The sequence below is a fragment of the Hypanus sabinus genome, chromosome 16 (assembly GCF_030144855.1).
Source record: "Hypanus sabinus isolate sHypSab1 chromosome 16, sHypSab1.hap1, whole genome shotgun sequence".
NCBI lineage: Eukaryota > Metazoa > Chordata > Chondrichthyes > Myliobatiformes > Dasyatidae > Hypanus > Hypanus sabinus.
Genome location: NC_082721.1, coordinates 46709997 through 46737546, shown reverse-complemented (window position 1 = coordinate 46737546; position 27550 = coordinate 46709997). Strand labels below are relative to the sequence as shown.

Sequence of the window (27550 nt, the reverse complement as noted above, 5' to 3'; positions counted from 1 at the left end):
AAGAGATTGTGGACATCTTTTAAGAATCACCTAGATTCTAGAGTAGTTCTGGAGGACTGGAAAATTGCAAATATAATTTTGTTCTTTAAGAAGGGAGGGAGGCAGAAAAATTAAATTATTAGCTAATTAGCCTGACTTCAGTAGCTGGGAAGATATTGAAATCTATTATTAATGATGAGGTGCAAATGATAAAATAGCCAAAGTCAGCATAATTTCCTTAAGGGGAAATCTTGCCTGACAAATCTGTTGGAATTATTTTAGGAAATAAAAGGAAAGATAAACAAAGGAGAGTCAGTAGATGTTATTCACTTGTACTTTCAGAAGGCCTTTGACAAGGTGTGACACATAAGGCTACTTAACAAAATAAGAACCATGGTATTACAGTAGAGATGGAAGTTTGGTTGACTGGCAGGATGCAAAGTGTGGGAATAATGGGGGCCTTTACTGGTTGGCTGCTGGTAATTCATGGTGTTCCACAGGGTTCAGTGTTGGGACATCACATTATATGTCAATGATTTGGATGATGGAATTAATAGCTTGGTGGCCAAGTTTGCAGATGATATCAAAAGAGGTGTAGGGGCAGATAGTGTTGAGGAAGCAATAAGTTTGCAGAAAGACGTAGGGCAGATTGGGAGAATGAACAAAGAAGTAGCTGATGGAATATAGTGTAAGGAAGTGTACGGCCATGCACTTGGTAAAAGGGATAAAAGTGTAGATTATTTTCTAAATGGGGAGAAAATACAAAGTTCAGGGGTGCAAATGGTCTTGGGAATCCTTGTACAGGATTTCTTAAAGGTTAAATTGCAGGTTGAGTTGGTGGTATGGAAGGCAAATGCAATGTTAATATTCATTTTGAAGAGGACTAGAATATAAGAGTAAGATGTAATGCTGAGGCTTTAAAAGGCATTGGTCAGACTGCACTTGGAGCATTATGAGCAGCTTTGGGCCCCTTGTCTAAGATAAGATGTGGTGGCATTGGAGAGGATCAGGTAGAGGTTCACAAGGATGATCCCAGGAATGAAAGTATTTACATATGAGGAGCATTTGATGGGTCTAGGCCTGTACTCATTGAAGCTTAGATGTATGAGGGGGGGGGGATCTCATTGAAGCCTAATATTGAAAGGTCTGGATAGAGTGGATGTGGGGAGGATGTTTCCTATAGGGAGTGAGTCTAGGACCAGAATCAGAATCAGAATCAGAATCAAAATCAGGTTTATTATCACTGGCATGTGACATGAAATTTGTTAACCTAGCAGTAGCAGTTCAATGTCTAGCAGTTCATAATCTAGCAGAGAGAGAAAAAAATAAAACATATTAATAAATAAACAAGTAAATCAATTTACATATATTGAATAGATTTTTTTAAATGTGTGAAAACAGAAATACTGTATATTAAAAAAAGTGAGGTAGTGTCCAAAACTTCAATCTCCATTTAGGAATTGGATGGCAGAGGGGAAGATGCTGTTCCTGAATTGCTAAGTGTGTGCGTTCAGGCTTCTGTATCGAATACCTGATGGTAACAGTGAGAAAAGGGCATGCCCTGGGTGCTGAAGATCCTTAATAATGGACGCTGCGTTTCTGCAGTCTCAGAATAGAACAGAGATAAGGAGGAATTTATTTAGCCAGAGGGTAGCGAATCTGTGGAATACATTGCCACAGAAAGCTGTGGAGGCCAAGTCATTGAGTACATTTAAAGCAGAGGTTGCTAGGTTCTTAATTAGTCAGGGTGTCAAAGTTTATAGGGAGAAGGCAAGAGATAATGAAGACAAGAGATAATGGAGAGGGATAATAAATCAGCCATGATGAAATAGTAGTGCAGTCTCAAAGGGCAGAATGGCTAATTCTGCTCCTATGTCATTTGAATTCACTTAATTTGAAGCAAATAAGTATGAGAAAATACAGATGGGTTGGGGTATTGGAGAATTGTATAGAGCATAAATAAAAGATTGAAGCATTTTGACTAACTCTGTCATTTCAGTGCTGCAGGGTACTCTGTATTTCTAAGCTTGTCTTTTCCACATCCATCCTCCCACTGAGAATTCTCAATGTCCAATGTTCAGGCTTCTCCATGGATACTAGCTTGTTGTCCCAAGGAAATCTGGACCTGCTGTTTGGATGTGGGAGCAAATGAATTCTATTAATTGAGTATCATTAAGTATTTCCACTTTATTAGTTTGGTCTTTGTACATTGCTAACAGATCCACCCTCCATGCTGGCTTCAATTTCGTATCCTACCCACTCACAAAGATAGGCTCCATATCACAGGGCCTGTTTTCCTGATTCCCTTTAAACTACAGCTTGCCTAACTAGAGAAAGCTGGGCGATAAAATGTACTTAACCTTGTCTTTATGAGTAATAAATAGCTCATTATCAATAAAGTACTAAGTCATAAAAAGTTTCACATGGCTTGCTCATGTTTATGCATTCTTAAGATTTGAAGTAACTTGTTTTGAACATCTTCGTCCATTCGACCCTACAAGAAAAGAGAGAACAACAAATCAAGTCACTAAATTCTGAAACATTTCCTTTTGACTGCAGTTACATACGAGGGGTGATTGATAAGTTTGTGGCCTAGGGTAGAAGGGGTCAATTTTAGAAAACCTAGCACATTTGTTTTTCAACATAGTCCCCTCTTACATTTACACACTTAGTCCAACGGTCATGGAGCATAAGGATCTTGGACCTCCAGAAAGTGTTCACAGCATGGGTGATTGATAAGTTTGTGGTCTAAGGTAGAAGGAGATGAGTTATACCTCTCGTTACATGCACATACAGGTCAACTCTTTGAGCGATTATGCAGTATGTTTGAAGTTAATAACTCATCAGGGGTGATTAATACGCTCATGGCCTAAGGTAGAAGGAGATGAGTTATTAACTTCAAACAACATGCCAGTTGTTTGGCCTGAGAGTTTTGCTTGTGTTTGGAAGCCTAAGACCTTGGGGCTTTGGAGATGGGCGGATCGAGGATCGGTGTCACAGCAGGAGACTTGTGTGTTGTTGGGGAGGCCAGAAAATCTTTCGTTGTGGGCCTGAAGACCCGAGGTTTTCACAATCTTCAGACACAGAGCTCAACAAAAGGGATGAAATGGACTTTTAACATTGTAAATCAGCGGGTTGTTGTTATATCTCCCGCTCACTGTGAAAATGGGGGACACTCTCCTCTCCCCTGCCAGGAAGAGAGAAAACCTGCTGTTGGTTGAATTTCGGATGAAATGCAAAGCGTCTGGGATAACTTTGGTCTGTGTCTTTGCTACTCCTTAGCACATGCTTGGGCTCGGTGCACTTTTTTTTGCTGGTGGGGGAGGGGGGATTGTTGCTTGCTGCTGCTTACACATTGGATGGAGGAACTGGGGAGGGACTTTGGGGTTCTCATGATTAACTGTCGTTCATTCTTTGGGACACTTCTCTGTTTCCGTAGATGTTTGCAAAGTAAAAGCATTTCAGGATGTTTATTTCATACATTTTTCTGACATTAAATTGGACCTTTGAACCATTAGCTCATGATGTTTATGCATTTTTAAGATCTTCAATGGTATTTCCCTCTCACTTGAATAGCTCTGCTCAAAATTTGAATGGTACTAAGAGTGTGGAATGTTTGGAAACGTTATGTTTCAAATGAGAATATATTGAGGTCCTATCTGCATTCACAGATGTCAAGTGGGGCTGTGCCTTATTCAGATTATCAAAAATTGCTTCTATTGTGATTGGTTAGTTTAGAAGCTGTAGCTGTATTTCCCATTGGATAGACAGCTGCTGTCCAGTTTCAAATATCCTGGGTATACAAAATAACCTTGTGGAAGGGGCTTACTCTCTTCTTCCTTTGTTTAAGGCGAGGGTGTACATGATGATTGGGAAGGTACACTCTGCATATGTTTGTTGAGTATTCAGCATTTAGTGCTTGTAACTTGGGGAACATGAATGTTTGGCTGAATTTTTACTGTTTTATAAATAAATGAATAATATACCTATTCAAAGTCAGTTCATTTCCTGTCTCACTTGCCAAACCTGTGAACCTGATTCAACATTACAACAGGTGGAAGCAGAATTTGCTTTTTGTCCCTGTGTGGTAGCTGATAATAGCCTTCAACTATGTGGAAAACAATTCAGATAATCTTTTCATTGCCTCTCTGCTATTTGTGGATGTTGCTGTGACCAGTGACCAGCTTAGCTAATACTTTCCAAAAAACTACAAACGTGGTAACACTTCAAAAACAGTTCACAGGTTGTGAACAATTTTTGGCTTTGCCCTATTATAACAAATAAATATGAAAACAGCATATCTAACTCTATTAGCTGCACTTAGTATAAACAAATCCAACTGAACCAATGAAGATATTGGTCTCTTGCATCCAATTTTCCTGTTGCAACGAACGAGGTGAACCCAAACTCAGAACACAGGCACGGAGATTGCGTTAGGATGCAGGCGTGGATGTGAGCGTCGAACAGCAAACAGGAGGGAATGCAGGAAAGCAGGAGGCAGGCAGAACTTATCTTGACACGGAGCATAGAAGAGGGAAGCGGCAGACAAAACGTTTCTTAGCACAGAGAGATGGAGTTCCACAGGTAAACCTTGGTACTGGAGTTGAACTTAGAAAACATACCTTGACTCAGAGAGACTGAGTTTCACAGGTAAACCTCGGAACTGGAATTGAGCTTAGAAAACTTATCTCTCAGTCAGAGAGACTGAATTGCAAAGGTAAATCTTGGTACTGAAGCAAAACTTAGAACACACAATCCTAAGTGGCTGGGTAGCATTAATTACACACCGGCAAAACCAACAATCTGGCAACTAGTGGTTGCAAAGCCGGAATTCTTATACTGCAGGTCTTGATGAAAACCAGGTGTGTCACCATCAAAGGAAACTAGGAGAAAATGGGGAATTAACCATTGGAACCATGGCACAATCAAAGGGAATTAGAAGAAAATGGGGAATTAAAGGTCAGGATTGTGACAGTACTGCCCCCCAATGGGACCCTCCAGGCAAACCACCAAACTTGTCCAGATTGTCTCAATGGAAATCTTGGATGAGGAAAGGGTCCAGGATGAAGGAGCAGGAAATCCAGGTGTTCTCGTCAGGACTGTATCCCTCCCAATTGACTAGGTACTGGAGACCCCTGCCTCAGCAGTGCACATCCACTGTGTGTAAGCTGGGTAGTCGTCAATGATCCGGGCCGGTGGAGGAGGTTCAGCAGATGGGCACAAAGGGCTGACAGATACAGATTTCAGTTGGGAGATGTGGAATGTGGGATCAATGTGCATGGATCCGGGCAGTTTGAGTCTGACCACTGAGTGGGTTGACACTCTCAATTTTGAATGGTCTGAGGTAATGAGGGGTGAGTTTCTTGGGTTCATTCTTGAGGGGAATGTCTTTTGAAGAGAGCCAAACCTTCTGACCAGGCCAATAGTTAGGCACTGGAATTCGATAGCGATCAGCAATCCTCTGGTTGCGGTCAGCAGAGTGGAGCAGGGCTGCGCATGCATCCTTCCAGATCTTGCGGCACTGGCGGAGATGGGCCCAAACTGAAGGCACAGCAATGTTGTTTTCATGGGCAGGTAACAGAGGGTTGATAACCAAGGGAGCATTCGAAGGGAGACATTCCGGTGGCAGTGCTGACCAGGGAGTTGTGGACATACTCCACCCAAGTGAGGTGGGTGCTCCATGATGACAGGTTGTTGGCGGAAATGCAGTGTAGTGCTGCTTCCGGATCCTGGTTTGCTCGTTCCATTGACTGTTAGTCTGTGGATGGAAACTGGAAGACAGACTTACTAAGGCTCCAAGGGCTTGACAGAAGGATCTCCAGACTTGAGAGATAAATTGGGGACCCCGGTCAGAAACGATGTCAGATAGAACTCCATGAAGACGGAAGATGTGATGGACAAGGAGGTTGGCTGTTTCACAGACTGTAGGGAGTTTGGGAAGTGCTTCCCTTGGAGATGTATTGATGAGAGAGAGAATCTGGTTTCCTGTTCTTGGAATATGGACATCAGGTAAGGGTGAATTTGAAATGGCCAAAAATAATGCCCAATGGGCTTGGCAGGAATTAAGCTGTTTAGTGGTTTGGATGTATTTGAGGTTCTTATGGTCCATCCAGATGATGAATTGATGTTCAGCTCCCTCCAGCCAGTGCCTCCACTCCTCCAAAGCAAGTTTGATGGCCAGTAACTCCCGGTTCCCAATGTCGTAGTTTCATTCGATGGGGGATAGATGATGAGAGAAGGCGGCGCAGAAATAGAGCTTTTGGTCTGGGACAGAGCGTTGGGAAAGGACCATTCCCATCCCAGAGTATGAGGTGTCGACTTCCACAATGAATTACCGAGATGGGTCAGGTTGGACCAGGACGGGAGCGGAGGTGAAACGCTTCTTCAGCTTCTTCAGCGAAGGCAGAATCTGCTTCGGGGATCCAGTGAAAAAGGGTCGTAGGAGAAGTGAGTCGAGTAAGGGGCGCTGCCACCTGGCTGTAATCCCTGATGAAGCGACGGTAGAAGTTTGCGAACCCCAGAAATCGCTGGAGTTGTTTGAGCATCGTGGGTTTTGACCACTCCGCTACTGCCCAGATCTTCTCGGGATCCGTCCTCACTTGCCTGCTCTCAATGATGTACCCCAGGAAACTGACAGAACGGGCATGGAACTCGCACTTCTCTGCCCTAACGAATAGCTTGTTCTCCAAAAGCCTCTGCAGAATCTGACAGACATGGTGGGTGTGTTCCTGAAGACTGCGGGAGAAGATTAGGATGTCGTCCAAATAAACGAAAACAGAACGGTTAATAAGGTCCATAAGGATGTCATTCACCAGGACTTGGAAGACATCTGGGGCATTGGTGAGGCCGAATGGCATGACCAGATATTCAAAATGACTGAGGGGGGTGTTAAAAGCTGTTTTCCATTCATCTCCCTCCCTTATCCTGACCAGGTGATAGGCATTCCGCAGGTCTAACTTAGAGAAAATTGTGGCTCCGTGAAGGGGCTCGAAAGAAGAGTTGATAAGGGGCAGGAGATACTTATTCTTTATGATGATGCTGTTCAGGCCACAGTTGTCAATGCAGGGGAGCAGTGAGCCGTCTTTCTTCCCCACAAAGAAGAAACCTGCGCCTACAAGGGAAGATGAGGGTCGGATAATACCAGCCGTGAGAGAGACACTTAGGTAAGCCTCCATTGCTTCCCTTTCTGGCCGGGACTGGCTCTACAGCCAACTGGGGGGTAGAGGGGCTCTGGGGAGAAGGTCAACTGCACAATTATAAGGCCGATGTGGAGGCAGGGTAAGAGCTCGTTCCTTGCTAAACACTCCCAGATCGGGATACTCTACTGGAACCTTAAGTCGGGGGGTGCAGAAGCGGACGAGGTTGCCGTGACCTCCACTGAGGGAAGGGCTGATTGTAGACAAGTGGAATGGCAGAACGAACTCCAGCTGACTATCATTCCGGTGGATCAGTCAATGTAGGGGTTATGACAGCTTAACCAGGGGTAACCAAGAACTATGGGAGCTTGAGGAGAGGAAATTAAATTGAATCGTACATGTTCCCAATGGTTTCCGATGAGAAGGAGAGGCAAGGGTTCTGTGCAGTGTGTGACTCGGGCCAGTACTCTACCTTCCAGTGCCCAAGGGGGTTCCCGGGGAGGGGGGGGGTCTCAATGGCTCACAAAGAATTCCGGCTTGGAAAGCTAGGTTTTCATCCAAAAAGTTTCCCTCAGCGCTGGAGTCCACTGGTGCTGACAGAGGCAGAGACTGTTAGTTGTAACGCAAAGTGGCTTGAAGCTGCATCTGGGTTCAGGGAACAGAAGGGAATATTGTCTGGCTCACCAGGATCCCCCTTTCTACTAGTGAGCCTTCCCTTTTGGCCGAAGGGGACAGGTAGCATGGAAGTGGCCGGACTGGCCACAACTTAGACACTCTCCTGCTCCCAATCTCCAGAATCGTTCTGTGGGGATAAGGCTGTTCTGTCCCAGCTGCATGGGTTCCTCTCCGGGCGGTGGAAATGGCTGGGCTGGGAGCTACTCTAGGAGCAGGAGGAGGAGAGAGGGTTGTTCTGGTGGGAGGCGGTAATGAGTGGCCAAAGGTGGCAGACGACCAATTCTTTCTCTATGGTGTTCTCGGAGACAATTGTCCACCTGGTGGCTAGGGAGATCAAGGAATCCAGGCTGTCGGTGTCGCCTCTTGCCGCTAACTTGTCTTTCACCACGTCGCTGAGACCATTCCGAAATACACCTTGGAGTGTCTCATTGTTCCATCCCAAGTCAGCTGCTAACGTCAGGAACTCCATGGAATATCCAACAACACTGCGTGAGCCCTGGCAGAGAGTGAATAGACGCTTGGCAGCATCTTTACCGTGGATGGGATGGTCAAAGGTCTTTCTCATTTCCACAATAAAGGTGGCGAAAGAAGAGCAGATATCCGGTTGGTTATCCCAAACAGTTGTAGCCCACGCTAAGGCACTTCCCCGCAACAACCCCATGATATAAGCAATCTTTGACTTATCTGTGGAGTACGTGGAAGACCGCTGTTCGAACACCAAGGAGCACTGAAGAAGGAAGGCCCAGCACTTCCCCACATCCCCAGCGTGGTGCTCCAGTTCAGGTACCTAAGGCTCTTTTGGTGGGGGTGTTGCTGACACGTAGGGAGTTGCCAGTATAGGCTGTCTGGGCTGGTTAGACAGGGTTGCAAGAGTGGGTTGAATAAAATGAGTGAATACCCGGTCCACCTGGTCGCTGACCTGTGTGATGTGAGAAGACAGGGAACGGAGGTTCTACAAGACCTCCTGGAGGAGTTGGTCGTGCTGTCCCAGTAGAGAACCCTGGCTGGCGAGGGCTTGTTGAAGGGTATTCATGTCCACTGGGTCCATGGTGACCTGATCACTTTGCTGCAACGAACGAGGTGAACCCAAACACTGGACACAGGCACGGAGATCGAGTTAGGATGCAGACGTGGGCGTGAGCGTTGAATGGCAAACAGGAGGGAGTGCAGGAAGGCAGGAGGCAGGCAGAACTTGTCTCAACACGAAGCATAGAAAGGGAAGTGGCAGACAAAACGTTTCTTAGCACGGAGAGACTGAGTTTCACAGGTAAACCTCAGTGCTGGAGTAAACTTGGAATCCTTATCATGACATGGACAGACTGAGTTTCACAGGTAAACCTCAGTGCTGGAGTAAACTTGGAATCCTTATCATGACATGGACAGACTGAGTTTCACAGGTAAACCTCAGTGCCGGAGTAAACTTGGAATCCTTATCATGACACGGACAGACTGAGTTTCACAGGTAAACCTCAGAACTGGAGTTGAACTTAGAAAACATATCTTGACTCAGAGAACATAAGAGATAGGAGCAGGAGTAGGTCAATCAGCCCTCAAGCCTGCTCCGCCATTCAACAAGATCATGGCTGATCCAATCTTAACTCTAGTTTTCACCGAATCGCACAAGGCAACAGTGCCAACCAACAGGGCACCATGCCACCCATTTTATTTTATTATTCATCCCACCCAAACCCATGTGATCACCCGGGGGGAAAAAAAACGATTTGCCAATTGAGGAGAAAAAATTGGGAAAATTCCTCTCCGACCCATCCAGGCTATCGAAAACTGGTCCAGGAGATCACATGGCTGATCTAAACCTAGAGAGACTGAGTTGCCCTGAGTTGCACAGGTAAATCTCATTACTGAAGCAAAACTTAGAACACACAATCCTAAACAGCCAGGAAGCATTAATTACCACACTGGCAAAACCAATAATCTGGAAATTAGTGGGTGCAAAGCCGGGGTTCTTATACTGCAGTTCTTGATGAAAACCAGGTGTGCTGCCATCAAAGGAAACTAAGAGAAAATGGGGAATTAACGGTCGGAACCATGACATGGCCACTGAATTACAACCCATTGTCAGGTTTTGATTGGGGTAGAACTGTAAGAGATTTCAATGCCTCTGGAAGACATTTATTCTTTGTCAATGGCATAATGGTTTCTTCATGAGAGATCTATTTATTCATTTACATTTTCATCCGGACACTTTGGACTTCATAGTTTTCTTTCTTTGAAAACTTCCTTAATTTTCCTTCTTAACTTTAAAAATGTTAAAAGATAAATCATACTAGATATTTTAACATTGTGAGTAATAAATATTTTATAATCAATATCATTATTGTTTACTGCTAGAAGTGGTTGCCATTGAAAAGGCAGAGATGAGCCATGTTGTTGAAAATTTGAAGAACCTCTGATGAAGGTACTTCAATACTTCCCAGAAACATGGATATTCTCCTTTTTGTGTGGGTTGCCAGTCCTTGTTCAGACCCCAGGACAATACTGGAATTAAAGATTAATCTGCTGAGCATTGCCCTGAATTATTGCTAGGGTGTTAATGATCCACAGGTATGACTAAGACTTTATCAATATCACTTCCCAACCCCACAAAACTCTGTTACCAAGGAAAGGGTAGCCAGCTCATAAGAAAACTATAGCTACAAATTACACACCACTCTGAGTTGGAAATGCAATTGAAAAAATAACTTGGAACTTGAACTGAATTGAATTGACCTTATTTCTTACATCCTTCATGTACATGAGGAGCAAAAATCTTTATGTTATGTCTCCATCTAAATGTACATTATGCAATTTATAGTCAGGGTTGTTTGAGACCTGTTAAGATTGGACTACGGCTCAGGTAACTGGTGGATAGTGTTTCTTTGTTGTTAGGAAATGACTTAGCAGGTAGTAAAGTTGTTCCTGCAGTGCAGCTCACAGCTAAGCCAATCATTGATGATGTAAAGATGGATTCTGACCTTTATCCATCCGGCACAGTAGCTCAAAGTATAACTAAGAAGTCTGCCAATACAGATAGTTCTGTGCAGCATGATTCTGTTATCCATGATAGCTAAAATTGGTTTCAGGTTTTGATGACGCGTCAGGGACTTTTCTGCCTTCATTCTTTCACCAGGATCCAGTTATTAAATCTGACAATAAAGATCTGTCTCTGTCCAGGAAGGAGTTTACAGCAGAACAGAACTGAAACCCTGAATTTGAAGCTTTAAAAGAATAAGCTCTCTCAGATGATGTCAAGGTCCCTTCTGGCAATTGCCCACCTGGCTATTTACCTCAGGAATTGGGCCTCAATTACCTCATTTGGTTTCAAGCATTCCCAAGTTGCACTAACTACAAACAGCTTCTTTCCATCAGTAAATGCAGTATAAAGACCCTGGAATCACAACAAGGAGCTGCCAGTTTGTTGGTTGGTGTCAGTGTGAGTACCCTATTTCAAGGTTCTTAGGACTACCAGTTCTAGGTCAGGCATTGCTCCTGGATACTGACTCCATGCTCGCTATGTTAATAATACCTCCTGACTCTGCTTCCACGCCTGTGTTCTGCACTTGGGTTCGTCCACCACCATGCTTGTGTAACAGAATGAACTGGCCATAATGAATCCAGTGGACATGAATCCCCAGCAACAAGCCCTCGCCAGCCAGGTCTCCCTACTGGGTCTGAATAATCAGCTGCTCCAGGATATCATGGAGAACCTCTGTTCCCTGTCAGTGGATGTAAGAAAGGTCAGTGAACAGATTGTCTGAGTATCTGCCCATCTTACCCCATTGACTCTGGGAACTCTGTCTGACCAGCCCGGACAGCCTGTAGTGGTGATGCCTGATATGTCAACAACACGTCTGCCAAGTGAGCTGCATGTACCTGAACCAGAACCCTATGCCAGAGATCTGGGGAAGTGCTGGGCTTTACTACAATGCTCCTTGGTGTTTGAGCAGCAGCCATCCACGTACGCCATGGACAGGTCAAAAATAGCTTACTTTTGACCATCCTGTCTGTGGTAAAGATGCCGCTAAGTATCTACTCACCCTCCGTCAAGGCTCACGTAGTGTTGCCGACTACTCCGTGGAGTTCCAGATACTAGCGGCTGACTTGCACTGAATGATGAGGCACTCCAGGAGGTATTCTGGTGAACCCTCTGTGACATGGTAAAGGATGAGTTGGCAGCTAGGGATGACACTAACAGCTTGGATTCAGTGATCTCCCTAGCTACCAGGCTGGACAACCGACTCCGAGAACGTCTGAGAGAAGAGACCAGTTACTCCGTTCTTCCATGGTCCACCTTACCTTCTACAACCAGCCATAACCTCTCTCTCCTGTTCCTCACAGAGCTCCTGCTCCTACTGTTCAGGTGAGTCCGACAACCCTCCCTTCAGCACCCCCAGACTCAAATGCAGATCCCAGCCACCATGAATTACCAACAACAGTCTCTGTCTCTATCCACTTTGGTGGATTCTGGTGCCCAGGGCAATCTGCTGGACGAGCACATAACCTCCCAAGCCGGAATACCTCGCAAGCCGCTAACTACACCCATGGAGACCCAAGACCTGGAGGGAAAACTGCTGGCTCGGGTGATACACTGTACGCCTCCCCTGACCTTGATCCTATCCAGCAACCATCAGGAGGAGATACGGTTCAGTCTCATTTGTTCACTTCAAGCCCCGGTAGTTCTAGGGTACCCATGGCTGACCCAACACAATCCCCACATTGATTGGTCTACCGAGAGGATATCCAAATGGAGCCAGTCTTGCCATGCCAACTGTCTATGGTCAGCCCCATCTCCCAGGGAAGTTACCACGACCCTGCCTGTCCCAGAACCCCTGGATTTGTCCTGAGTCCCCACCAAATACCATGACCTGGGACCAGTATTCAGTAAACAACAGGCTCTTTCCCCGCCTCTGCACTGCCTATATGATTGTGCCATCGATCTTCTCCCCGGGGCCTCACTACCCACCAGTTGCCTTTTTAACTGATTGCGACCGAAGAGAGAGGCCATGGAGAAGTACATCAGTGAGACCCTCGCGGCGGGCATTATCAGACCTTCATCATTCCCGATAGGCGTCGGTTTCTTTTTTTTTGTAGAAAAGAAGGACAGGACGCTTCGCCCTGTATTGACTACCGAGGCGTAAATAACAGTTAAGAACATGTACCCTCTACCCCTCATTAGTTGGGCATTTGAACCCCTGCATTGACCCATCATCTTCTCAAAGCTGGACCTTCGCAAAGTCAGGATGAGGGAGGGGGACGAATGGAGAACGGCCTTCAATACACCTCTGGGCCACTTGGAATATTTGGTCATGCCGTTTGGCCTCACCAATGCTCTCGCCGTTTTCCATCCCTGATCAATGCCTAAATCTCTCTGCAAACTCTGAAAACCTACTTCATTATCCACAACACCATCTACCTTAGTATCATCTGCATACTTACAAATCCAATTTACCACCCCATCATCCAGATCATTAATGTATATGACAAACAACATTGGACCCAGTATAGATCCCTGAGGCACACCACTAATCATTGGTCTCCAACCTGACAAACAGTTATCTACCACTACTCTCTGACATCTCCCATCCAGCCACCGTTGAATCCATTTTACTACTTCAATATTATTACCTAATGATTGAACCTTCCTAACTAACCTTCCATGTGGAACCTTGTCAAAGGACTTTCTGAAGTCCATATGGACAACATCCACTGCTTTACCCTCATCATCTTTCCTCGTAACCTCTTCAAAAAATTCAGTAAGATTTGTCAAACATGACCTTCCACGCACAAATCCATGTTGACTGTTTCTAATCAAACTCTGTCTATCCAGATCATTATATATACCATCTCTAAGAATATTTTCCATTAATTTACCCACCACTGACATCAAACTGACAGGCCTATAATCGCTAGGTTTACTCTTAGAACCCTTTTTAAACAATGGAACCACATGAGCAATATGCCAATCCTCTGGCACCATCCCCTTTTCTAATGACACTTGAAATATTTCTGTCAGAGCCCCTGCTATTTCTACACTAACCTCCCTCAAGGTCCTAGGGAATATCCTGTCAGGACCCGGAGATTTATCCACTTTTATATTCCTTAAAAGCACCAGTACTTCCTCCTCTTTAATCGTCATAGTTTCCATAATTTCCCTACTTGTTTCCCACACCTTACACAATTCAATGCCCTTCTCCTTAGTGAATACTGAAGAAAAGAAATTGTTCAAAACCTCCCCCATCTCTTTCAGCTCCACACATAGCTGTCCACTCTGATTCTCTAATGGGACCAATTTTATCCCTCACTATCCTTTTGCTATTAATATAACTGTAGAAACCCTTTGGATTTATTTTCACCTTACTTGCCAAAGCAATCTCGTATCTTCTTTTAGCTTTTCTAATTTCTTTCTTAAGATTCTTCTTACATTCTTTATATTCCTCGAGAACCTCATTTACTCCATGCGGCCTATATTTATTGTAGATATCTCTCTTTTTCCTAATGAAGTTTCCAATATCCCTTGAAAACCATGGCTCTCTCAAATTTTTAACCTTTCCTTTCAACTTAACAGGAACATAAAGATTCTGTACCCTCAAAATTCCACCTTTAAATGACTGCCATTTCTCTATTACATCCTTCCAATAAAACAATTTGTCCCAATCCACTCCTTCTAAATCCTTTCGCATCTCCTCAAAGTTAGCCTTTCTCCAATCAAAAATCTCAACCCTGGGTCCAGTCCTATCCTTCTCCATAATTATATTGAAACTAAAGGCATTGTGATCACTGGACCCGAAGTGCTCCCCAACACATACCCCCATCACCTGACCTATTTCATTCCCTAACAGAAGATCCAACACTGCCCCTTCTCTAGTTGGTACCTCTATGTATTGCTGCAAAAAACTATCCTGCACACATTTTACAAACTCCAAATCATCCATCTCTTTTACAGTATGTGCTTCCCAGTCTGTGTGTGGAAAATTAAAATCTCCCACAATCACAGCCCTGTGCTTACTACAAATATCTGCTATCTCATTGCAAATTTGCTCCTCCAATTCTTGCTCCCCATTAGATGGTCTATAATACACCCCCATAAGTGTTACTACACCTTTCCCATTCCTCAATTCCACCCAAATAGTCTCCAATTTATCCTCTAAACGAGCCCTCTAATCTATCCTGCCAGAGCACCACTATAATATTTTCTCTGGCAAGCAATGCAACACCTCCCCCTCTTGTCCTTCCAATTTTATCACACCTGAAGCAACGAAATCCAGGAATATTTATTTGCCAATCACACCCCTCCTGCAACCATGTTTCACTAATAGCTACAACATCATATTTCCAGGTATCAATCCATGCTCCAAGCTCATCCACCTTTCTTACAATTAAAATAAATGCATTGAAAAAATTCTCCACCTCTTCCTCTCTGTTTTTCTCTAACAGTACAAAGAACTTTACTGTCTTCTTTTTCTTCCTTCTCCCATACATCTGTTCCTACACTCTGGTTCCCCTCCCCACTCATATCTAGTTTAAATCCACTGGAGCATCTCTAGCAAATCTACCTGCAAGAATATTTGTACCCCTCCAGTTCAGATGTAAACCGTTTCACCAGAACAGGTCCCACCTTCCCTGGAAAACTGCCCAATTATCTATAAATCTGAAGCCCTCCCTCCTGCACCATGTCTTCAGCCACATGTTGATCTGCACTATCTTACTATTTCTAAACCCACCTGCACGTGGCACTGGTAGAAATCCTGAGATTGCTATCCTAGATGTCCTGTCCTTTAACTTGGTGCCTAGCTCCCTAAACTCACCTTTCAGGACCTCCTCACTCTTTCTACCTACGTCATTGGTCCCTGCATGGACCACGACATCCAGCTGCTCACCTCCCCCTCTGGAGAATACTGAGAACTCGATCCGAGATATCGTGGACCCTGGCACCAGGGAGGCAACAGACCATCCGGGATTCTTGACCTCTTCCACAGAACCTCCTATCTGTCCCCCTATCAAATCCCCTATCACTACTGCTCTCCTCTTTTCCCTCCTTCCCTTCTGAGTTGAGGGTCAGAGAGATCCAGTCTCGGTGCCAGAGATGCAACCACTGCAACTTGTCCCTGGTAGGTCATCTCCACCAACTATCCAAAACGGTATACTTATTGTTGATGGGAACAGCCACAGGGGTGCTCTGCTCTTCCTGTCTATTCCCCTTCCCTCTCCAGACAGTCACCCAACTACCTGACTCCTGACTCTTAGGGGTGACTATCTCCCTGAAACTCCTGTCTATTTCTGCCTCTGCCTCCCGAATAATCAGAAGTTCATCCAGCTCCAGCTCCAGTTCCCTAACGTAGTTTGTCAGGAGCTGCAGCTGGATGCATCTTTCGCATGTGTAGTCATCAGGGACAGCTAAGCTCGCCCTGACTTCCCACACACTGCAAACGGAGCATTCAACTGCCCTAACTGCTGCCTCCATTACCTGCTCCTAAGCTAATTAGATTAATTAAAGGAGCTTACTCGGCCTTACCTTACCTGGAGTGAAGCTCGTACTCAGCCTCTGCTCGCTATTTAAATTCTCCTACTGCCTCACGGGCTGACTTTCACACGCTTGCGCAGTTGTGCCCCATTCAAACCTCACCTCTGCCTGTTCTCGCTGAAGCCTGATTGAGCCAAAGCTGATCCACTCTGCCTCAGTCCACTCCAACAATGGCTGCTACGATGATAGCCGCTGTATCTGGCAGTCTTTCTTTTTAAACCTTTGGCGCGCTATGTCACGTGCCTGCACAGTCTAACCTCTTTGCTGTGATCGGTTAAAAAAAACAGCTTCTCTCCAAGCTTCTTTTACCACTTCCTTCTCTACCTCTTGCTGTGATTCAAATAACCGTTGAAAACTTCCTTTCCTTTTTAAACCTTTACATCTGGATTATTCCAGCAGGTAGTTTATGAATTGGGAGCCAAGCAGATTACTTCATCTGCATACCATCCGGAATCACAAGGGGCCTTAGAGAGATTCCATTCCGCCCTAAAAACCATGATTAAGACGTTCTGTGTTGAGAATGAGAAGGATTGGGATGAAGGAGTTCATTTGCTTTTATTTGCAGTAAGAGAATCAGTACAGGAATCCTTAGGTTTTTTTTAGTCCCTTTGAACTTGTATTTGGTCATAGGGTTCGAGGACCTTTGACCCTGTTAAAGGAACAGTGGATTAACGAGGACATGCATATCAATTTGTTAGACTATGTTTTGTAATTCAAGGACAGATTGGAAAAAGCTTGCCACTTAGCAAGACAAAACTTACAAGTTTCTCAAAACAAAATGAAGTGTTGGTATAATAAACAGGCTCGTATGAGAAAATTCCAGGTGGGAAATAAGGTGCTGGTGTTATTTCCAATATTGACTAATCCCTTACAAGCAAGATACTATAGATCTTATAAGATTGTGTCTAAAATAGATTATGTGAACTTTGTAGTCAAAACACCAGATTTATAAACATGTTGAAACCATATTTTGAAGAGCAGGCACCATCTGTGAGTGTTGTCAAAACAAATGGGTCTGATTTCCCTGGGATCTCATCAAATAATCCATCTGAGACTTATCATAAACCAAACCTTGTTTCTGCTAGATTAACGAACTCGAGTGTTTTGAATTTGATTGATGAGAAATTGGCCCACTTACAGCTGCAGCAGCAACTAGAGATGAAACAGTTAACTCTGAAATTTAAGGATTTACTTCCTGATGTCCTGAAGTGAACGACAATGGCTTCCTATGATGGTGATGTTGGGGATGCTAAACCAATTAAATAATATCCTTATCACATGAATATCGAAAAATGTAAACTTGCTGAACAAGAAATTGAGTATATGCTAGAAAATGGTATTATTAGGCCTTCAACATCAGATTGGAGCTCACCTTGTGTTATTGTGCCTAAACCAGATGGTAGTATTAGGTTTTGCACCGATTATAGAGAGGTAAATGCTGTAACAAAAACAGATGCTTATCTCATTCCCAGAGCGGATGATTGTATAGACATGGTTGGAAAATCTACTTTTCTTACAAAGAATGATCTATTGAAAGGGTTCCATTAACAGATAGAGGTAGAGAAATTTCTGCATTTGTAACACCTTCTAGGTTGCATGAATACAACTGTAATACTAATACACAATCGTCTAAATCAATGTTAAAGTATGATTTCAGCACTGAGCTCCTTACTTGAACCGCATAAAGGAGATGTGATCGGTAAGTAGTCACAATGGCTCTGTGGTCACTCTCGGCTTGCTGTCAAGAAAAACAGACCTAATTTTATTGGCTCAGACAATGGCATTCTGTGACAAAGTGATTGAGAGTATTCTAAAGTGACAAACTCTACTGCTAGTCATTAAAAACAATACCCACCGTGCCTGGCCAAAAGACAAAGAATTGTGTATGACTTCAAACATCTTGGAAAGGACATTACTTTACCTACATGAAGCAACTGAAGCAGCTGTTGATTTGGTTAAATGGAACTCATTCAGATTCATTCCACAAAATAACCTTTTGGAATAGAGCTGAGGAACAATGAATTTAAGATACTTGAATTAAGATTCATTAAGATACAATGGATTTAAGATAGGTAACATAAAGCTTTCATCATGGGGGATTTACCTACTTTCCTATTTGGTTGCAATGGAGGTTCATTGATTACTGCTAATAGCCAACAAATATCAGACACAGATCCTTTACCAGTAAATGAAGGATCTTGGCCTTAAAATATTGACTTTTTATTCCTTTTTATAGATGCTGCCTATCCTGCTGAGTTCTTTCAGCACTTGTGTGTGTTACCCTTTATCAGCGATATCAGGAAATGGTAGAAAATTCAGAACCCTTTGTCATAAAAAGTGAGAGTTTGAGATCAAATTATACTTTCAAATCAAACTTTGATGCAAATTTATTATCAAATGTTATATATGTCACCATATACAACCCTAAGATTCATTTTCTTGTGGATATACTCAATAAATCCATAACAGAATAATAGCCGTAACAGAATCAATTGGAGACTACACCCGTTTGGGTGTTAAACTGATTTGCAAAAGACAACAAACTGCGCAAACGCAAAAAGAAAGAAATAAGAGATAAATAAATAAGCAATAAGTATTGAGAACGTGAGATGTAGAGTCCTTAAAGTGAGTCCATAGGTTGTAGGAACATTCCAATGATGGGACTAGTGATGTTGAGTGAAGTTATCACCTTTGGTTCAAGAGCCTTATGATTGGGGGGTAATAATTGTTCCTTGATCTAGTGGTATGGGTCTTGAGGCTCCTGTACCTTCTTCCCGATGCCAGCAGCAAGAAGAGAGCATGTCTTGGGTGGTGAGAGTCTCTGATGATGGATGCTGTTTTCCTGCAATAACATTTCATGCAGATGAGATCAATGGTGGGGAGGGCTTTATCCGTGATGGACTAGGGTATACCGTATTCATTTCTTTGTGTAGGATTTTCTGTTCAAGAGCACTGGTGTTTCCATACCAGGCTGTGATGCAACCAGTCAATATACTCTCCACTATGCATCTATAAAAGTTTGTCAAAGTTTTAGACACCATGCCAAACCTTTAAAAACAAGTAAGTAGAGGTGCTGTCATGCTTTCTTCCTAATTGCACTTATGTGCTAGGCCTAGGACAGGTCCTCCAAGGTAATAACACCAAGGAATTTAAAGCTGCTGATTCTCTCCACCTCTGTAGTCAACAGTCAGCTCCCTAGTCTTGCTGAGGTTGAGTAAGAGGTTGTTGTTACGGCATTTTCCCTCCTATATTCTGAGAATGTTTAAATTTGCTTCTTAAGGAAATCAAGAGATTTCAACCCTAATGATTGAATTTCACCTGCAGATCAGATACTAAATAACTTAATTAATACTCTGTTCTTTCTTAATTCTATTTGTGACTACCAGTGATAAACTTCGTATTTCCTATACCCATGTTACCTCTATCCTGCTCCCAGAATGACTGAAGGAAATACTTACTACCAGCTGCTGCTGTAGCAGTTTGATGTGCCTCTGTAAGGATTCTGTGTGCTGCTGGTTGTATTGGGAGACTGGTTTGGGAGGGAGTGCAGCAGCACAAGTCCGCACCGACAAACTGCTCAAAGCCTCTTTCAGTTTGGACACCTCTTTTGAGAGTTCAGTTATCTACAAAAATATGAAAGTAAACCCAGCAGTAACAAACATTCTGGACACCATAACATGATGCTAACATAGAAGTCAGGTCTATTTAAGGTAACTAAGATTAGCTGATGCCACACCTTCATCCAACTATATATTCACACAAGCTTTTGGGAATGGGGTTAAGATCAAAGTGCTATATGGGCATTTTGGAAATTCAAATTCCTATTGATGGAGGGTGGGACACTAATCATTGTAACAAAAATTAGATTTAGAAATTGGAAGACAAGGATCCTGAAGAGTCAACTACTACATGAAATGGCAAAATGCTATTAGCTGAACATTCATAAATCGAAGAACATTCATAAGTTAAGTGATGCCAAATTCACCAAGAATTAGAGGACCCATCTTCTTTGAAAATAATAGGGACAAAATCAGGGAATGATTCATGTGTGCCTGCCTGCAAAATGCGGCACATCTTCAGATTAACAAGTTTGGTTTCAAAACAAAACATTGGTTGTTTACCGGGGATAATATCATTGTGGTTAAGCTAGTACCCTAACCCCTGGACCATTGATTTATGGACAGAAGTTCAAATACCACCACTGCAACTGCAAAATTTAAATTCAAATTAATAATTAATTTTGTAATAAAAACCCAACCCAATAGTGATGATCATGAAACTACCAGATTGTTCACTAATGTCCTTCAGAGATAGAAATTAGCCATGCTTACACCGTCTGCATGTGACTCTTAACATACTATGTCAGGTCTGCTGTCATAGTGGCATCTATAAATCTGGATTACTGGTCAGAAAGCAAATGTTCAAATTTGAATTTGAGCTGCTAATAAATTGAAAGCTTTAAGCTAAAGAGGATGCAGTACTGATTCACCAGGATGTTGCCAGTGTTGGAAAAATCTGAGATGTTGGCATAAGTTTCTTTGTTGGGATACGAGAGATTTAATGGAGGAGTGTAAAATTATGAGAAGCTTAGAGGGTGAAAGCAGGAAAAACAGTATTATATGTAATTGATAGAAAGATTGTAGAGAAATTCACCCAACAATAGAGCTTTGGAAGTCACTGACTGGAGTGGATCCAGAAATCCTTATTATGCTTAAAAGCACCTGATGAGCACTGAAAGCAATGCAACTTTAATGGTAAAAGATTATTAGCTGGGGTGTGGGCACAGATAAAAAGCTCTTTTATTGATGGACATGATTGGCTCTTTCTGATCTTATGCTGTGCAAAAGTCTATTCCACAATATTGTTAAAAATAAAATGGAATGGCCTTTATCTTTTCATACTTATTTTTACAATATGGCATTATGGAAATATAACTCTCTATGGATGGGCCCAAGACTGGTTGCGAAAGGAGGAGGGTTGGGCATGGCACTAGCAACTTATCCCTGCAAAAACTCAGAGCTGCAGAAATGCCAACAGAAGCTCCAAAGACCTCATCTCTGGGAGAGGAAGGATACACCAAGAAGACCTGGGGACAAATTGAAAGACTGGCCCAGGACAGAGGACTCCTGTGAGATGTTGTTGGTGGCCTATGCCCCAGTAGAGGTGATGAGCTTAAAGGAATTATGGAAATATGGTAATATAAATTCAGAATTGTATTGCAAACACAGGAAAAGCAGTCAGACGGAGACATGAAAAAAATATTAATTCCACAACATTGAAGACTCAGAGGTTTGCAAAATCTTTCAATACCTTCTTATCCTTTTCCTTAACAACTGCAGTAGAATCCTCAATAAGTTTATGCAGTTCAATGATCTTCTTTGACTCAGATTTTAAGTCATCAAGCTGTTTCTTCACCGCAGCCACCTCCTCCTCAGCAGCGTGCTTCTCACTCTTCATGAAGAGTGCCTGTCTCTGGACCTGGAACACCTCTGTGCAGGTCTTCTCATGCTTTTTGGTCAGATCATTTAACTTAATTATCAAAGAATTTATCTCGGCCTTCAGAGAGGAAGTAACCTTCTCATGTTCTTCCTTTGGAATGGTTTGTCCTTTAGTTATCTGAAGCTCCTCCTGGTGTTGGGACATTTCCTTCTCCTTCAAAGTCAGTTGATCCTTCAGACTGTTTATCATCTCATTTGCATCCTGTAAAGATTTCTCAAGTGATTTCTTTGTCTTGTCGTGCTCATTCTTAGATACAGAATTCTTCCTTTGGTCATCTCTCTCATTTTGCAGCCTTGTGATTTCTTGCTGGATTTCACTGTGTTTTACTTCTAAATCTGAGTACTGCTCATTAGCTTCTCTGAGGGATCTACTTAACCTCTCCGTAATGTCTTTGTGCTCCTCTTTTGGAACATGTGTAAAATGAACTGACCTGAGATCTTCAGCTTTCTTTTGGCATTCTGTTTGAAGCTCTCTGCACTTTTCCTGCAGTTCTTCATGGGCTTTCATCAGCTCTTCAATCTGCTCTTTGACTTCTCTGGATGATTTAGCACTATTTTCAATGGTCTCCCCAAATAGATTTGTTCTCAGTTCCTTGAGTTCATCTTCTACTTTGTTATATTTTTCTGTCAGTGAGGAATTTTCTTTAGAAATTTCTTCAAGAGAGGTACTTAGTGAAATCTTCATTTCTTCATACTCTTTCAAAGGAACACTATCAGTCAAAGTCTTCTCCATTTGACACAACTTTTCTTCCAATTCTTTTACCTTCTTTTCTTCCTGAACTTTGGCTTCAAGGGCTTGGAGAAGCTTCATTTTAACGTTCTCTAGCTCATGATCAGTGATCGATTTTGCAACCTCAGTATTTACTGCAGCTTCATTTTGTACCATAGAAAGGATTCCTAATTGCATCCGCTCTTCAAGTTGATGAATCTCTGCCATTGCTACTTCATATTTCTCTTGAGTTTCCTTCAATTTATTTCTGAGATCTTGTGCATCTTGGCCTTCAAGCTCTACCACATCTTTCAATTCTGTGTTCACATCTTTGGGTGGACATTCTGCCTTCGGGTCTACTTTGGCCTTGAGCTCATCAAGAATTACTTGCAGCCTTTGAACTTCTTGGTCATGCTCTATTTTTAATTGCTCATACAGTTCCACTGGGACTAGGTTTCCAGAGGTTGCTGAATTAACTCCCTCCAAAATCTTAGCTTGAGATTCTTCATATTGTTCCTTCAACGTTGCAAACTCTTCTTGTAACGAATCATAGAGAAGAACTGGAATAAAATCGAGACTTTCTGAAGAATCCTGTTCATTTGCTCCTTTCTGGAAATATTCCAACTCCTGAAAAAAAAGTTACAAAATTGTATGTCCTAAATAATGGTTGGAACAAGATAGGTAGATTAATGACAAAATAAAATCCTTCTTACATGGCTCTAAATAGCTTTAAGAAAGAGGTGTGGGAAAGGGAGAGGGTTCCCATAAGGGAGAAGTTAGAAATCTCAACAGAGAGGCCAAGGCAATTGTGCAGAATGGTGATAGAGATAACAAGTAGACAATGAAAAAAAAAGGACAGAGTTTATAAAAGTAATAGTCTGCCAGCGAATAAGATCAAGTGTGGGATAATCGGTAACAAATCAAAATTACAGAATCTTTATCTGAACACACAAAGCATTCATTAACAACAGTGATGGCACAAATAGGGGTAAATTATATCATCTAATAGCCACTACTGAAAGTGGCTTCAATGTGACCATTGCTAAGAACTGAATATATCAGGGTTCTTGATCCTTCAGAAAGACTAGCAGAACAGTCAGATGATGAGAGGCTATCTCTAACAATAAAAGATAATTCTGAGAAAGGATCTTAACTCAGATCCTTCCTGATAAAGGTTTGCAGCCCAAGACATTGATTGTTTATTCATTTCCATAGATGCTGCCTGATTGCTGAGTTCCTCCTGCACTTTGTATGTGTTGTTCTTAACTCAGAAACTCAGTTTGGTTGTAAATAAGGAAATATACCGGATAGAAAACATTGGTGACAGTAGTCTACAGAATCTGGTTGATAGCAATGTTGCTAGACAGACCATCAGTTGAAAGGCAACACAATACTTATGGAGATATCTGATTATGATATACAGTAATCTGGGATAACTGGCATAGGCTTTTAAGTCAATTCCTTGTCAATGCACCTTGGAATTAAAAAGCAATTCAAGAAAGTTAGCATGCAGGAACAGCAAATAATTAGGACAACAAATGGAAAATTGGTCTTTATTACAAAGGGGTCTAGAATATAGAAGTCTCCCTCTCCAGCTGCGTATCCCTTTTGCCAATCAATTTTCCAGCTCTTAGCTTCATCCCTTCCCTTCCTGTCTTCTCCTATCATTTCAGATCTTCCCCCTCCCACTTTCAAATCTCTTACTATCTGTTCTTTCAGTTAGTCCTGACGAAGCGTCTCGGCCCGAAACATCTACAGTACGTCCTATAGATGCTGCTTGGCCTGCTGAGTTCCACCAGCATTTTGTGTGTGTTGCTTGAATTTCCAGCATCCACAGATTTCCTCGTGTTTGCGTTTTTAAATTCACTACTACGAAGCCTCTTCCAGTGATGTCTACACTGAAGAAGTTTAAATCTTCTCTTCAATGGGAGTTTAGGGAAACCTGCTCTCACCACTCCCCATCTATAATTTATTTGGCCCTTCGACTTTTCAACCACATTTTGACCCAGACCCATTACTACACTATATATTCTTCCTTGGAACATGTCTCCGCCACCAACTTACTCCAGTTGGTGTCAGGGTTTGTTTTTGAGCTTCTCAATTTCGACCTTCTGAGGATCCCAGGTGCTCACATTTAATTGACTCTTCCTCCCGTTGTTTCTTCCATCGAGCTCTGAGGGTGACACTCTCTGCCATGAGGAAATACCTGGCATCCCTATCTAAGTCCTTTCCACACCTCCGAGACAATTTCTTCGCCGCTTGTAATGGACCTGTCCATTATTTCACCGGATCCATGTGTGCAATCGTCATCTCTTTGACTTTGTCATGTTAGGCAAGATCTTCCATCTGCAGACCACAGAGCCTGCCGGCTCTGACACTTGCAGGAATGAACTTCGGATCACAGCCCCCGCCGTCGATCTCGGTTCCCCTAGCAATCCAGGGCATATTCAAAACCCGGACTCGAGCACCATCAACGCAGGTTCCAATGACCATGGATTGGCCCCCACTGTTGATCTCAGCAGCCCCACCAACCCAGGGCATATTCAAAGCCCAAACTCCAGCACCATCAGTGTGGGTTTCAATGACCATGGACACCTTCAAAGTGATTGCGCAGTCTCCAACTGCGAATCCAGCCTTGAACTCCAGGCCGGGTCTTCACGTGCTGTGATTGTGACTCCCATCTCCCCTTCCCCCACCACCACTCTGCAACCCCATCTCCCTCAGAATCCACCTTCAGCTCCTGAGCCCTCAGAGGTTCCATCTTCCCTCCCCTCTCCACCGACACCACCAGCTTCCCTCCCCCCTCTGATCACATCTCTCATCCATGCCAGGTCTTTACCATCCCTCCGACCTTCAACTGTCTGAGGCAGAGCGTTCTATCCTCAGTAAGGGCCTTACCGTTGTCCCCCTTCGCCCACACCTCAGCGAGTTCTGCATGCGCAATGATACTGAACTCTTCTTTTGCCAGCTCCACCTTCGAGCCTACTTCTTTGGCAAGGACTCTCCCACCCCCCCACCGATGACTCTTTCTCCCCTCCTCCTCTTCATGGACACCCCACTCTGGTCTTCTGCCTTCCCCAGCTGTGTATTCCTTTTGCCAATCAACTTTCCTGCTCTTAGCTTCATCCCTTCCTCTCCTGCCTTCACCTATCATTTTGGATGTCCCTCTCCCCCTCCTAATTTCAAATCTCTTACTATCTCTTCTTTTGAGTTAGCCCTGACGAAGGGTCTCAGCCCAAAACGTCCACTGTACTTCTTCCTATAGATGCTGCCTGGCCTGCTGCATTCCACTAGCATTTTGTGAGTGATGTATGGAAGTTTTAATGCAGTTTTGCAGATCTTTGTTGAGGCACAACTGAAGAACTGTGCTCAGTTGTGTTCTTATTTAAAGAAGAATTTACTTGCATTAGAAGCAATGCAATAGACTGATTTTTGGTTTGTGAATTGGTCTGATTTTGGGAATGCAAGTGTTTCATTTTAACAAATTCAGCATGGCTTTATTGGAGCAGGTCTGTCTTACAAGCCTGAATGAATTCTTCGAAGAAGTGACAATACAAATTGATGAAAGTAGAGGGTGGATGAATTTTAGTAAGGCAATCGACAAGGTTCCCCATGGTAAGCACATCCTTAAAGGCAGGAGGTGTGGGATCCAGGAAACTTGGTTGCATAAATTGAGAATTGGGTAGATGGAGCAAATTCTGTCTGCAGGTCAGTGACCAGAGGTGTTCTACAGGGACCTGTTATGGGATCCCTGCTCTTTGTGAGCTTTATAAATAACCTGGATGAAGAAGTGGAAAGGTGGGTTAGTAAGTTTGCAGATGACACAAAGATTGGTGGAGTTATGCACTGTATAGAAGGTTATCATAAGTTACAACAGGACATTGATAGGATGCAGAGCTGGGCTGAGAAGTAACAGACAGACTTCAATCCATAAACACGAGGAAGTCTGCAGATGCTGGAAATCCAAACCAACCCACACAAAATTCTAGAGGAACTCAGTAGGTTCAGCAGCGTCTACAGAAATAAACATATAGTTAACGTTTCAGGCCGAGACCCTTCTTCAGATTTCAATTCAGCAAAGTGGTACGTGATACACTTCAGAAAGTCAAACTTGAAGGCAGAGTACAAGGTCAATGGCAAGATTTAGCAATGTCCATGGTCCATGTCCATAGATCCTTCAAAGTTGCCATGCAAATTGATTGGGTGATTAAGAAGACCTTCTAGAGCTTAGTAAGTATGTTGGCCTTCATTATTCAGCTGACTGTGTTCAAGAATCACAATGTTGTATTTCCATAATCTCTGGTTACACCACACTTGCAGTATTACATTCACTTCAGGCTGTCTCATTAGAGGAAGCTTTGGAGAGTGTGCAGAGGAAATGCTGCCTACATTAGAGAACATGTCTTACAAGGAATGGGTGAGTGAGCTAGGTCTTTTCTGTTTGGAGCAAAGGACATTGAGAGGTGACTTGAGAGGTGCATAAGATGATAAGAGGCGTAGATAGAGTGGACCGCCGGTATGTTTTGTCAGGGCAGAAATGACTAATTTGTGACAGCGTAAGTTTAAAGTGATTGGAAGAAAGTATAAGGGGAATGTCAGATGTTTACAACAGGCAGAATTGGTTGAGTGGAACACAGTGCCAGGAGTGGCAGTAGAGGCAGATATGTTTGGAACAATTAAGAGACAGTCTAGACAGGCACAGGGATGAAAGAAAAATGGAGGGCTATGTGGAAGACAAGGGTTAGATTAATTTTAGAGAAGATTATATGGTCGGTACAACAGCATGCCCAATGGGCCTGTACAATTCTATGTTTTCCTACAGTTTATAAAAATAAGATGACTTTTTTTAAAGTATAAACTACTGATGGGGCTTATCAAATTTTCTGCTGGGATGAAAGATCCCTTAGTGGGGGGGGGGAATCTAGTACAAGTAGGTATGCTTAGTATATAATTATGACCATTTAAGACTAAAGAGAATTTTCGGGGGGGAATTTTCTATTCAAGAGAACTATACTTGGTGAGTAATTAAATTTAT

General features: G+C 43.0%; 1 protein-coding gene across 1 annotated transcript in view; it reads right to left on the bottom strand.

Moving 5' to 3' along the window:
* Window positions 1–8742: 8742 nt before the first annotated feature.
* ankrd24 (ankyrin repeat domain 24) overlaps window positions 8743–27550 on the bottom strand; it is a 186678-nt gene continuing 167870 nt past the window's right edge. The window contains exons 17-21 of the mRNA XM_059990880.1: window positions 21619–23142; window positions 19767–19931; window positions 17893–18046; window positions 9703–9803; window positions 8743–8856 (exon numbers count right to left, since the gene is read on the bottom strand). Of these exons, the coding sequence (XP_059846863.1) occupies window positions 8743–8856; window positions 9703–9803; window positions 17893–18046; window positions 19767–19931; window positions 21619–23142 (2058 nt within the window). The remainder of the gene's footprint in view (window positions 8857–9702; window positions 9804–17892; window positions 18047–19766; window positions 19932–21618; window positions 23143–27550) is intronic.